Here is a 14,687-nt window from a genome sequence, read left to right on the forward strand (position 1 = left end):
TTCATAGCCAACAGAAAGTCACTCTTACCCTAAAATCTCATATTATTTGTTATCAGTATCTGGATTGAAACATATATAAAATAGAACTAGATGATACTACATGCTTTCACAACTTTTGTTATTATGCAATAAGAATTTAACAAAAGACAAATGAGACTTATAAAATTCATCCATTAAAACCAAATTTCATGAGAAATCATAACATGGTTGATGAGGGTGATTTTTTCATCTAATCTCATTCTAAGTGATTTTAATCATGTGTTAAATGCCATAAAACATTACTTGGCTTAAGGAATAAGTATGGGTCCACCATAAGTTATATATCACTGACATTCGTGGAACTTATTCAAACCGGATTACAGACATAATTCTTTTATCATTTAAAAGACTATTTACTTGTATCTAATCTGTCTTATATGGTCAACAGTCTTAAAAAGATCCATTCATATATACTTATTATGATTTCTTCTAAATATGTCCCTAAGTTTATTATGACATCTGGACGTTAATGAAATCAAATCAAGTCTAACATATATATGACAGATTCCCACATCACGCACATCATTGAAACTTCTCTTGTAGTTTTCCTAGAGATATTAAAAAAGCAGTGGCAGCCTTAAGTGTCTCAATCACAAGACATTGCTCCATCACAACACTATTCTATCAAAACTTACCTCTTTAGAATTTACTACTACACTTACAAAAGTTTCATTGCTTCTTAAATGTGGGCATACTCCGATTTCTTACTAAAATAATCCTCACAAGAGAAACTACAACGACTTACGTCATTAACTTGTTTCTCTATTAGAATCTATTGGTCTTTAAATATTGACCCTAAGCATACTAATTTCCTAAAGGTTTCTAAGGTTAGTGGGAGCAGTATAAGTCCTTATAATGACTTGTTAGAAGTACAAGAGGCGGGGGAAGAGTGTCATTAAATTTTACTCCAAATTTAACTCCAATTACACCTCTTGTACATCATACTGCACAACTCTTACACAGTTAGAATCCTAAAAATGATAGCAACCTAACCAAGAGCTAATCCATAAACCAAGGCTTTTAAAATTACCCAATAATCAACTCAGGAGGCCATCTAGGTTTTAAAACCTACTAACACTGATGATTATGTAACCTCCCTAACTAAAGTTGAAATGGATTTTGGAAAGTTTAATGATCCTACCCCTTATAATGAAACCATTAGCATCAATCATAATTGACTCCATAAGTCAGGCTAACGTTTTGAGATTTGGTTGAATCACCTAATAGTGTTCATAACTAAACTAAATTCCAATACGAAACGTTAAGTCAGTAAGAAGCACGATTGATTGTAAAAGGTTATATTCAAGGATAAACAAATTATCAAAGAATCTTCTTACCTACATTACAAAAGATTTCTTTAAGGATCATTATTGTTCTAGTAGCTTATAATAGTTAAGAGCTACATTAGATAAACATTAAAATAACTTTCCCTAACAATGGGCTTACATATTTATATGTTCATAAAACAACCTAAAAGTTTTAAACTGAATGTCAAAGAACATTTAGTCTATAAGTCAATATAATCCATATATGGGTTAATGCAAACATCAAAATGTGATGAAATCTTTATTCAATTATTTTCATCAAATACCAAGTGGATTAATGTACCTACCTCAAGATGAGTGGGAGCAACTAAAAACAAACTTGTCCTAATATAGATGGCATTCTTCTGACAAGTATATGTTACATATGTCAAAGCATTGTTCACACATACTTTGATATTATAGATCTCAGAGATATTCCTTACACGTGTAACATACAATACTGCTCTACTTTAGAGGATAATAGGATCACATAGATTATTTCCTCATGCTTCATTAAGTAGAAGCCTTTATAAGTTCAAGTCTATACTCGTTTAGATATTACTCAAAATTGCAACACACTAGATATGTCTAGTTAATATGAAGCATCTAAAAGAGTACTAAGATATCTTTAAAGGAAACAAAAGACTATAATTTAAAAGAAGAAGTGAGAATTCAAACCGGTAGATTTCTCTAAACTTTGTCATTCAGAGATAAGAAAATGTAATTTTCAGGATATATTTTTATGTTAGCAGATAAATATATCTCATCGGAGAGTAACTGATAACAACAATCTAAGTTATAATGACATAATGTGTTGATTAATCATAACGCAATTAACAATAAATGTTGTTGAAAATTTATCAGTGGACTCATAAGTTTATTAACTCCATATAAATTATATATTGAAGATTTACTGTGATAAAGTCAGCTACCATGTTTTCTCAAACATTAATAGTTCGAGAGGTGCTGCATTAAAATTCGATATGAAATTAATTATTCGTTTATAAACGAATTGAGGAATCTAAATTTTCGTATCGAATACACTCATGATATGCTTAAGGATCTGATAACTAAAAGTCTCACCCATAAATATTATGAAAGCGCTTATAATAATGACAGGTTATTGATGACTATGCGCAACTGCATATCATACTATGAATGATTAACTATTAAATTTCCTCATCAGTTTTGATTTTGTATGTCTCTTAATATGTTCAACATGCATAATGACATATAGACAAATTATTATACAAATTAAACATTCTGAAGGGTTTACTTGAAAGTTTTGATCATAACTACTTAGGTTTTAAATAAGGACCGCAGTATGATTAATGGGGGTCTTGAGCTGATGTTCAATTCAATTACTGTATTTCTCTGCTCCAGTTTGAGTTTAAAACTAAAATGAGTTTTAACTCCTGATCAGGCTTATCTAATACTCATAATAAATGATTACTCGGCCAAGTGAGAGAATGTAAGAATAAATATATTTTATATATTTATTTATATGGCCATCATTATCATTTATATAATAATAGATCAAAATACTTAATTATACCTTATTATATATTAGCTTAGTAATTGTTGATGGGCCATATTACTCTTAATAGCTAATAAAGGATTTCCCCTTGGGTGTATATATAGAGAGAATAAATTAACATCATAACATAATCACACACACATACAATTTTGTGTACTCATCTCTCCTAAACCGGGTTCCTCTTAAGAACCCTAACACCATCCTTAACTATACATCCTAAAAGGGAACTCGATCAAGATGACAAGCATGTCGACGACTTCATACTCTGTTTCGGTTACTACTCCCCATGTTGTAACAGGTTCATATGTTTAATATTTATCATGTTTTCTATTACTTAAATGAAGAACTAATCAACAGTGTATGTATGATTTTAAAAAACCAAAGGTTCTTAAAAAAAACCTTGACACCGTAGAAGAAGTGAAGTGGTTGCGGTCGAAGATTTCATGTGGTGTCGAATTTGTTCTCTATTCTCTTGATATCTCTGTATTGTTAAAATGGAAATGATGAGTGATAAAGTGAAGAATAAATACACGTGACATAAGTAATTGATATATAAAGCAACAACTTGTACTTTAAACTTAACTGCTTGAACAATTGGTGAATAGTAATATACAGAATGTGGTTAACGTTTTTTTTTTCACAATTATAGATATCGTTATATCTATTATGTTATTAAATTAAATTTTAATGATGTTAGAAGGTTATTATGAAATTTTGAGTGCGGATGGATTAACCAATGTTAGAGTATTTAAACAGAAAAGGAACGGGAGAAAATCTGAATTTAAATTATTAGTTTGCATCTCAAATTTATGTTTTTAAACATGGTGATAATTTTAATGCGAACTAAGAAATTATGAGAAGTAGTACATGAAAATTATAGTACTTTGAGTTAAATATAATTCGAAACAATTTATGAATTAAAGATAATTGTTTTTAATAAATACGTAATTAACACGTTGACAATCTATTAACCCATATTTTACGCGCATGTAATTCTCTTTAACAACTCACTCACACACACACTCTAAGTTTACTTCTAAGCTGCACTTATTTGGCGACCTAAGGACTCGTACCCTAAAACCTCATTACCAAAGGTGTAAAAAATACTCTAGTATTAGTAAGCCAAGAAGCCTTTGGTATATAATTCATTGGACATATTCACGACTTGATTATAATCTTCTATCCTTCTATTATAGTAATGTAAATAGATTAAACGAATAGTATAGCATAAGTATCATCATATGTGGAATATCTAGTTTGGAATGTTACAAATTAATTTGCCTAACTGTAGCCCAATCTACCAGAGAAAATAAAAAAGTGGCATTTAATATAATCTAGTGGTCTCTACGTAGACCGTAAGCCCTATACTATCGTTAAATTATATAATTAAAAATTGCGTTAAAAACTTACTTCTAATCCGTATATGAAATATGACATTAAAAGCTGGGCAGCAAGAAAGGTGAAAATCAAAACCAAGAAAGTTTTGAAAATCCTAACATACAAACCACACTTAAATACCAACTTTTGTATTTGTGAACCCAAACCAAACACTCAAATTTTGGTGGTTATGTTGTTTGTGAACCCAAACTCTCAACACTCAAATATGTTTGGTTATAGGCTTTAGCACTCAAAGTGAGATTAATATTAACTTTGTTATCATATTATCTAGCTAAACATTTGAGCCGCACATGAACTCAAATTTTAGCTTGTTAAAGAAAGTGTGTCGAGTACTGTGATTAGTTTAACTTTGAGTCTGAGCTTGAGCCGAAGCAAATATAGCAAATAGAAATATTTTTGTAGGGAAAAATATTATTTCAATTCAAAGAAAATAAAAATTAAAGTAGGAAAAAATTTAGGAATCATTTTGACGTATACCCATCACGTGTCAAAACACAAAAGTAAAAAAGAGTCAACCCCTCATGTAAGTCAAAATGTAGCAGTCAATGGGTGCGGTGTAATGCGGTTTTGAGCTAAAACTGAACTGGAAACTAAAATTTCGGTTTTTGGAATTTTTGAAACCGTTCAGTTTCGGTTTTCTGGTTTTTGTTTTTGTTTCGGTTTGATTTCGGTTTTTGCCATTTGAGCTTGAAAATTTTAAGCCGAAAAAGAAGTTGATCAAAATAATGAATATAGGTATAAATAATTTTGTTAATTGTTAACTATTGAACTAATAACTATTATATATTTGGACAAAAATATTTGAATTACATATTTATTAAATTCTAATAAATTATTTAAAATAAGAAATAAAACAATAAAAATTTAGAAATTCGGTTATGTTTGATTTTTTCGGTCTTTATTACATGCAAAATCAAAACCAAAACCAAAACCAAACCGTTCGTTCGGTTTTTACAAAAACATAAACCCAAACCGTCAGTTTTTGTTTCGGTTCGGTTTTTTCGGTTTGGATTTTTAGGCTTTTTCGGTTCCGGGTCAGTTTTTTCGGTTTCTTGCACACCCCCAAGGCCGGCTCAACTAATGTGGGGGGCTAAATCGATACAATATTTTGGGGCTTTTTCATAACAATTGTTAAGGAAAAAAATTAATTAGTACAAGTTTTGAACTCATAACCTATAATTTAGTAACAACCAAGCATATCACCATATCAATACATTAATTTGAGTTTATTTTACTCATTATAATATATCTATATATAATGTTTTTTTTTTAATTTTGAGACCTTGACTGAGTGTGAGCTTAAAGCTCTAACTTGTTTTCGTTGTCCCACGAACCACCCTGCACACCCCTATGTAGCACCAGATATAAATACTTATGAAAAACACTATTTTATAACACATTTGTTGTTGATCAATAACTAATACTATAACTGAACAAATGAAGATCGTGATACGAGAATCAACTATGGTGATTCATGCGGACAAGACACCAAACATAAAACTATGGATTTCGAACCTCGACCTTGTAGTCCCAAATATTTACCGTCCCAACGGTGCTACTGACTTCTTTGATACAAAAGCTATCAAAGATGCTTTGAGTAGAGCCATGGAGTTTGAACCTTTGGTTACCTTTTAACCAATGACGGGCCGATTAAAGAAAGACGAGAGTGGCCGGATTGGGATCAATTGTCAAGGACAAGGCGTGTTGTTTATGAAGTCAGAATCGGACGCTACTCGGGAGCTTATCCCGACCATGGATTATTCACAAGGAATCGAATCATGTCCATTACTAGTCTTACAGGTAAAAACATGTCTACGAGTCAAGTATAATATGATGTACATGTAAATATAAACATATGTAATTTTTTTATGTAAATTTGAGTATGTTACTTTCTTTAAATATAATATGATATGATGTACATTTAAATATAATATGAAAGATAATATGATGTACATGTAAAGATAACCAAACCGAGCAAGGATTTGCTCGTGCTTGGCTTGGTTTCAAATCGAACCGAGTCGAACGACTCACTTCCAAACCAAGCCGAAATCGAACGAGCATTTTTCAAGCAATTTTTGAGCGAACGACGAACGAGCGCCGAGCAGTTTGGGCAGCCCTAGCTGTGGGTATAATGTATTTCAAAGTTCAAATGGTGTCTATAAGACTGTGACCATATATGGTGGTTGAATAATTTATTTTCTTCTTTTTTTCTCTTTTGTGAAAAAAATTGTGTGTGTATGTTTTTTTTAATGCATGAGAATAGTTAGAACAACATGAACACTAATTACGGAATCAAACTTTAAATCATTCTCTTGATCAATTCAATAGTTCAACAATTGGACCGGTTAAGCCGGTTCTTTTAAAGTATAGAATTTGTCTTTGAATTTTCTCGCTCTAACGTTATTTATCATATTTATTGCTGTTAAAAATTCTAAAACTTGATTGTGTATACTTGTTTATCAATTATGTATCATTTTATAGTTTATTGATAAACAAAATGACGTGGTACTACAGTTTGGGAAAGATATATTCACTATGGATTATCGCTATTCGTTATCTACGTTTCAGGCATTTGCGATATGTTTAAGTAGTTTCGACTAAGAACGGTTGTATGCAAGAAAACACAAGAGTACATGGAATATCATCCTTATTTTTGTTTTTTTCTTTACAGTTTTTCATTATTTTTTTTGCAAATGGGATTAAATCAAGCATTCAAGCAACATCCATTTTGTCATCTTTGTTACTTTTGTCCCCAGAAGTGTAACGACAACCATGTCGTCTATGGGAATTGTTCGGGTCAGAGTCACTTGACTCTGCGAAAAGACCTCTGAGACACCTCCTTCTAATTATATGTTTCTGTGATGGAGTACTGTTGACTTTGACTTTCTTCAAGTCAGTTGACTTTATATATTTCCTCTTTAGTTTCTTTGCATGCTTTTTATTACAAGAACCAAAATGAACTCCAGGACTCTTTTCGGTAATCAAGCAGTTGAATACCAATGAGTTATTGATCCCTTGAATATTGCAGTTGATATATGAAGATTGTTCTTCGTTTTCGTTGGCTTTTGAATCGTTCTCCTTTTCGTCTTCGTCGTCTGTTGTAGCGTCCGAGATTTCATCAGGGTTGAGTTTATACCTGCGGTTAATATGGATCGACTTTTCTCGTTTGGTTGCACTAGTTCCTATATGCATGGATGTTCCTTTGTTATCACCTGCAAGTGTAATAATCGCGGGTTTTTCATCTGAAAACTGATTTGGCGGGTTCGGGTTTGGGTTTGTGCTTGTGGGTTTTTCATAATTAGGAGGTTGTGGCATGTTTGGGTTATGGGTTTTAGGAGATTTGTCATTTTGGTGTGAAATCATTTGTTTGGTTTGTGGTGTGGTAACAGGTTCGTGGTTTTCTTGATGGGTTTCTTCTATATGGGATTCTGAATTAGATTGCTCACTTGATTGGTCCGTGGATGACGATGATGATTGGTGGTTACTTGAAGATGTATATGTTGAACTTTTGACTTCATATTGTTGTGGTTCTGGTGGTGGTGGTGACGGTGATGGTGTTGGTGACATTGAGGGTTGTGGTTGTGGTGATGGTGACGGTGATGGTGTTGGTGCCATTGAGGCTGGTTCATCTTTTGGTTGTGGTGGTGATAATGGTGATGGTTCGACTAGTGGCTTTGGTGGTGGTACCTGAACATTGCCTGGCGATGTTGGTGTTGGTGCTGGTGCTGGTGCTGGTGCTGGTGCTGGTGTTGTGCCTAGAGATCTTGCTGACGGTGTTGGTGGTGATGGTGATCTTGATAGGTCTGGTGGGGAAGTCGAGACTGTGCTCAGAGATCCAACTGACGGTGTTGGCGGTAATGCAGGTGGTTCTTGTGGTCGTGGTTGTGATGTACGTGGTTTTTGTGGTTGTGGTGGTGATGCAAGCGGTTCTTGTGGTGTTGGTGTAGGTGACAGTATAACAGCTGGTTGTGGTGGTGATGGTGGAGCTGGGGATGTACCCTGAAGTTGAGTTGGTGGTTGTGGTGGTGGTGATGAAGCTGGGGATGTACCCCGAAGTTGAGTTGGTGGTTGTGGTGGTGATGATGGAGCTGGGGATGTACCCTGAAGTTGTGGTGGTGGTGATGGAGCTGGGGATGTACCCTGAAGTTGAGTTGTTGGTGGTGGTATAGGTAATGGTACAACAGGTGGTTGTGGTGGTGATGGTGATGGTGATGGTGGAGCTGGGGATGTACCCCGAAGTTGGGTTGGTGGTGGTGTAGGTGATGGTACAACAGGTGGTTGTGATGGTGATGGTAGAGCTGGGGATGTACCCCGAAGTTGAGTTGGTGGTGGTGGTGCAGGTGATGGTACAACATGTGGTTGTGATGGTGATGGTGATGGTGGACCCGGGGAAGGACCCCGAGGTTGAGTTGGGGGTGGCGTTGATTGTGTTGTTGATGGTTGAGGTGATGGTCGAACTGGTGCGTTTCTTGTAGTGGTTCTGGTGGTGGTGGTGGTGGCAGTGGTGCGAGGAGGTGGGACGGAGGGTCTCAACCGAGGAACACGAAAGCGGAAGGCGGATCGTTGTTGGTCTGCCATGGTGTTTGAAAGAAAGAATGGATGAAATGGCTAATGAAAGAAATATTGAGAATTATGGGTAAATAACAAGTATGATACCTTGGAAAGGTTATGAAAAAAGGCTTCTTAATCTCCATTATAGGCAACTTTATATTTCTTTCATCACAACTATTCCATATCTAATCTACCATCCTTTTTAAAGATTCTTGTTTATTTAGCCTCACATTCAAATGTATAATGATTTAAGCATGTGGATTATAAACTTTATGTATAAAAACATTTTACCAAACTGAATTAATGTGTATATTTATTTAATATTAAAAGGTACGTAAAAAGTAAATTTTATGTCAAATAAAGGTTTAAAATAAAAGTGGGCTAGCATGCAAATTTTATTAGTAAATAAAAACTATTTTGAAACTCCCCTTAAGTGAAATTTTGTTCTGTCACTAAATTTGTTTTCGTCACTACTGTTTTAAAAATTAAATTGACTGCTTTATTGTTTTGTTGACAGAACCAGTCATAAAAACTAGAAAACATTTCAAAAGTAACCGGGCATCGGTTGCAGTGTTTTCAGACCCGGTCCAGACGCCTTACCTGGTTAAAGGTCGGATTGACTCGGAAGGGAGGACCGATGTTTGACCCGGTTGACTTCATAAATAATTTAAATATATTTATATATATACACCCTATTTATATATACATATATAATTTGTATATAAAGAAAAAATAATATTAAGCAACTTTCTTGTCCATTTATAATGTTTATTTTCACTATATAAATTTATATTTCAAGTAAATATCCATAAATTAAGGTTGGTTGGTTGGTGGATGTTTGTTAAGTATTTTATCTCGTAAGGCTCTAGGTTCGAGTCCCAATGTGAACAACACTTTTTTATTTAATAAAAAACAAGGTTTTACCGGCTCAATCGGCGGTTCACAGGTTCCAGTCAGACCGCAAACCACCAAACCTGGCCAGGTTGTTAGAAACCAGATTGTATATGTGAACCAGACCGGCTTTCCTACCGGTCCCAGTCGAACCGGCTGTGGTAGTTTGGTATCATTAGGTTAGGTCCATCACTCTGGCCCCAACAATTAACCGGTTGGCCCATAACCAATATATTAAATCACTAACGCCACACGATTCTTGTATATGTATATAACTAGTAATTTACCTCGGCACGTTACGTCGGGACAGATAAATATGGCTTCCGGGGCTAGGCTTTTATCCATTTGCGTTCATAATTAAGCATAGAGGCTGTTTAGTGATACTATAATAAACATCTTGACACAATGGCAGCATAATACAAGGAGTTGGGTGTCCGAATGTCCAATATACATTTCACCACCACCTTTTAGATAATGCATATGTTTTCTTTGTTAAATTATACATACATAGAGTAAATTTGCATACATACATACATACATTACATATGTGTGTGTGACATTATTAGTTTTTTTAAAATGGTCCTATCACTATATTAGTAGCTCGCGTGCCTTACAAACTGGACTTGATAAAAGTCCAAATTCTCATTCTATATGTTGTCACTTTCAACTTTTCACTTTCCCATCTTTTAGTAAGTCAACATAGTTTCAACGTAATTTGTTTCCCTCCAATATTCTTATTACTTCACGAGTGTCACAATTCTCATATTGTAAATGAAAATTCTTTAGAAAATTGCTTACAAATGTTGTTTCATTAAAAATAATAATAATAATAAGATTTTTATTAGGATACCTTAAAAGTTTGGGTAATTACATTGTAGTTTCAGTTCTTTTGATTATTTATTTATTTTTGAACGGATTTAGTGTAACCGGTGGAGACGTACCACCTGCATGCAATTCACATTACCGTAGTTCGAATTCTTAAAAAATGGTGTTCTTCTCTATTAGTGGCATACATGCACTTGTTGAAATCGAACTGGGACCTCTAGGAAATTCTCATAAAATTCTTGCTACATGCCACTCGTATCACACGTAACTTGCTAGCATTTGTCAACTGAGCCGATGATCATTGACTTCTTCTGATTAATAAGTTAAAAAAACTTGTGGGTTCCTTCTACCGTGCCTTTAAAAAGATTAGTTAATATTTGTGAAAGAGTAAACTGTAGTTTTCGTTCATGTGGTTTGTCCAAATATGCGGTTTTAGTCAAATAGTTTTAAATCTGCGATTTTCATCAATGTGATTTCATTTCACTTGCAATTAAACCCGACACCACTAACGATGTTAAGTATGGTCGTTAAACCCATCAACGTCCCTCTCACGTGAGCGGCAGTTTTGTTTTTTTTTCTCCTCAAATAAACCCCATCCCTAATTCGCAAGCCCCCTCGCGTGAAGGGCTGTGGTGTATTTGGGGAAAAAAATTACAAAATTGCCCCTCACGTGAGGGGCACACTGATGGGTTTAACGATCAGACTTAACGGAGTTAATGAGGTTGGGTTTAATTGCAAGTGAAATGAAACCATAGAGACGAAAATCACAGATTTGAAACTATTGAACTAAACCGCAAATTTGAACAAATCACATGGATAAAAACCGCAGTTTACTTTTTATGAAACATCTTATTGTTTTGTTGACTTAACTACTTAAGTGTACTTGTTAGTTTATGTTTTCTGTTTTGTAATTGTTTCTAGTCACTAGCCGGAGGCATTAACGTCGTATTTTATACATACTTTAGCTGTTGGTGTGAAAAAAAACTATATATATATATATTAAAAACCTAAATTCCTATCACTCACTAAAATCATTATTCATGAAATGTACAATTTCTTTTACATAATATACAACTTATGTATGCACCATGTTATTAACGTGTACCATGCAAAAAAAAGGGGACATGGTCACCGATCACCATTCACCAAACAATGATAAAAGTAAAAAAAAGAAAAATATGAGGAGAGGATTCAATCTATTTTGCGTGGGTTCACGTAACAGTAGTGTCGCTTACTAAAATACCTTATTGGTTTATTATTGTTTTTAAAATATATGATTCTTTTTTTAGACATTTGTTTTAATTTCTCTGGAACATGTAATGTCTATAACTATTATATTTTTTAAATTATTTTTTTCAAAGTTTTAACTTCTGGTCTTATGCTACTTTGTCGTTTTAATTTTTTTATTATTTTCTACATTTTACGTTATTTATCGTTTCAACTTAGTTATTTTCTATGTGTTACGTTTCAGTCTAATTTTTCTAACTCAACGCACGTGTTCATCTCAATAATTTTACGTCTAATTCTTGTTTGGTCTAAGGCTATCCGTAGTGGGCGCCTTCTTGGGGCGAAATTCCGCGACAGCACCGCGCACCCCCGGCGATTTGTGGGGCGATATGGGGGGAGGGGCAAGACATTCTCGCCTACTTCCCTTGTGAGTATATTATTATTATAATTGATTGAGATATATATATATATATATGTGTGTGTGTGTGTGTATGTAGGCTACAACACCATTACACCCAAAAAACAAAAACACACCCTTTGCTGACTGGGCGTCACATAGCGCAAGCAATTCGTCCGATTTGTAACCCCTCCACTATGCATAGTCTAACGATCATGTCACAACTTGTGGGTCTTTAAAACTAGTTAATTGTTAAAAACTTAAAATAAATACACGAACCTAGTTGTTTTCTTGTGCTATCTGAATTGTTGTAGAGCTGACCAAAAGACATTAATGTTCTCGATTTTAGTGCAATGGTACTAGAATAAAATGACCATTCAGGTCATGACTTTCATATTCTTTATAAAGGCAATAGTTACCTTGTTTTATCCCTCTTTAAGTTCAAGGTTAAAATCGAAGTGTAATTCGAGTTCTCTTTCACTTTAACCGGTGTGTATTTCCTTCCATCAAAGACATAGAGTTAAGGTTGGTAAAAAAAACTCTAACGGGTAAACAAGGAATATTTTGGACGAGTATTTGGGTACTAGATTTGTTTTAAAACTATTTGCGGGTATGGGATTAAGTATTAGATTTGTTTTAAAACTTTTCGTGAGTTTGGGATGGGTATGGTGTTAGGTGAAACTCGACCGGATTGCCCGAGACATGCATAAACTGATTATCCGAACCATGGTGGTCTCATAATATGTGTGGAAGGTTGGCATAGAAGTGAGAGCCAAGAAGAGGAGGTAGGTTTTCCAAATTATTTTGATAATTATAGAAGTTAAAACACTGTTTAAAAGTTGTAGTTAGAATATCCGTAGTGGAGAGTTATGGGACGACTTTATAGCCCATAACTCTGGGAAACACCCCCCTCCAAGTTATGGGTTTTTTTTTGCAAGTTATACACAAAACGCCCGATAATTGCATCAAAATCAAAAAAGAGCCGTTACTTTTACCTTTAAGACCACCCGTAGTGGTGGTTTTGGCCCTAGCGTTGTGAAGCAAAACGCGGGGGGGTACACCGCCCCCCCCTGCGTTATGTTGATTTCCATTTTGTGTGCGTTGTATATAAAACGCTGAGGAATGGCACGTAAATCAAAATTTGACCGTTTTTTTTAAACCATTTGACCGTTGGGTAATTAAAAAAAAAATTATTTCCTATATATTAAACCATTTCATTCCCAATCAAACCTCATCAAATTTATAAAAATTCTCTTTCAACTCTATAAAAATTCCTTTACACCAAATTCACTATATATGGATCCTCCATCTATATATAAACAGTTTTTCAGGCCCGACCAACAAGCCGAGGACGTGGAGGAGGAACAGGCGGTTACGAGTGCGATTATGCTCGCGACACAGTATATGAGTTCCGTTACGGGTGCGATTAGCTCTCCACCCCCCGTTTCAACAAGAGCATATATCGAACGAGATCGTGCCGAAGCCAACAACCGGTTGATGGCGGATTACTTCTGCGACACGCCGAGATACAAGAACCCGAAGACCTTTAGGCGCCGTTTTTGGATGTCTAAAAATTTATTTATGCGCATCACCAATGATTTGGAGCGTGAGTTGATTACTTTAAGCAAAAGCCTGACGCTCGAGGGACGCTAGGATTCACGGCTATTCAGAAGGTTACGTCAGCCGTGCGCGTGCTCGCCTACGAAAACACGACCGACATCAACGACGATTATTTAAAGATGGCCGAAAAACAACCCGGGACACCTTGGAGTATTTTTGTTACGGTACGTTTTGTTTTTTTTTTAAATAGTTTATCACTTATTTACTGTGATCATTTATTTTATAAAAATTTTGTAAAATATAGGAATATTTAAACTATATGGACCACATTATCTGAGAGAGCCCAACGTTAACGATCTACAACGTCTTTACGAGGCACATACAAGGGTGCATGGTTTCCCCGGCATGATAGGAAGTGTAGATTGCATGCATTGGGAATGGGCTAATTGTCCAACTGCATAGCGAGGTCAATTCACACGAGGTGACCAAAAAGGACCAACGGTCAGCCTTCAAGCGATCGCTTCATACGACCTTTGGATTTGGTCGGCATTCTTTGGTGTTCCCAGTTCCAACAATGACATAACCGTCTTAGAGCAGTCTCTTGTGATGGAGAGTTACATATCTGGGACCGTTCCCGTTGCTTCATTTTGGGCTAACGATAACTTCTACGATCATGGGTACTATCTGGGTGATGGAATATATCCAGAGTTCGCGATAATTGTTAAAACATTTAGAGATCCGATGGATGAAAAAAGACAGTATTTTAAGAAAGTGCAAGAGTCTGCGAGAAAGAATATCGAGAGGTGTTTTGGTGTTCTTCAACAACGATGGCATTATGTTAAAAATCCTTGTCGTCTGTGGTCTTTAGAAAGAATGAGATGTGATATGTATGCGTGTATCATAATGCATAACATGATCATCGAGGACGAGGGAAGAACAATATGTCCAACTTTCATAC

The 14,687-nt window shown here is 35.0% G+C and overlaps 1 protein-coding gene across 1 annotated transcript; it reads right to left on the reverse strand.

The window, feature by feature from the left end:
- Positions 1 to 7,694: 7,694 nt before the first annotated feature.
- On the reverse strand, positions 7,695 to 9,046 carry LOC143575285 (uncharacterized). Its single transcript, XM_077059696.1, has 2 exons — positions 7,966 to 9,046; positions 7,695 to 7,898 (listed from the first exon to the last, which is right to left on the reverse strand). The coding sequence occupies exons 1-2, from the start codon at positions 8,854 to 8,856 to the stop codon at positions 7,695 to 7,697; spliced, it is 1,095 nt and encodes a 364-aa protein (XP_076915811.1). The 5' UTR covers positions 8,857 to 9,046.
- Positions 9,047 to 14,687: the final 5,641 nt, after the last annotated feature.

Source organism: Bidens hawaiensis, unplaced genomic scaffold (assembly GCF_021521415.1).
Source record: "Bidens hawaiensis isolate Kalapana, Puna unplaced genomic scaffold, B.hawaiensis_p1.1 tig00027332_1, whole genome shotgun sequence".
NCBI classification, from domain to species: domain Eukaryota; kingdom Viridiplantae; phylum Streptophyta; class Magnoliopsida; order Asterales; family Asteraceae; genus Bidens; species Bidens hawaiensis.

What these genes read in the sequence shown, in the direction of transcription:
- LOC143575285 (XM_077059696.1), bottom strand. Translation starts at nt 8,856, where the DNA reads ATGGCAGACCAACAACGATCCGCCTTCCGCTTTCGTGTTCCTCGGTTG. An exon ending in CATCGCCAGGCAATGTTCAG is followed by an intron (nt 7,899 to 7,965) that starts GTACCACCACCA and finishes AAGATGAACCAG; the next exon opens with CCTCAATGGCACCAACACCA.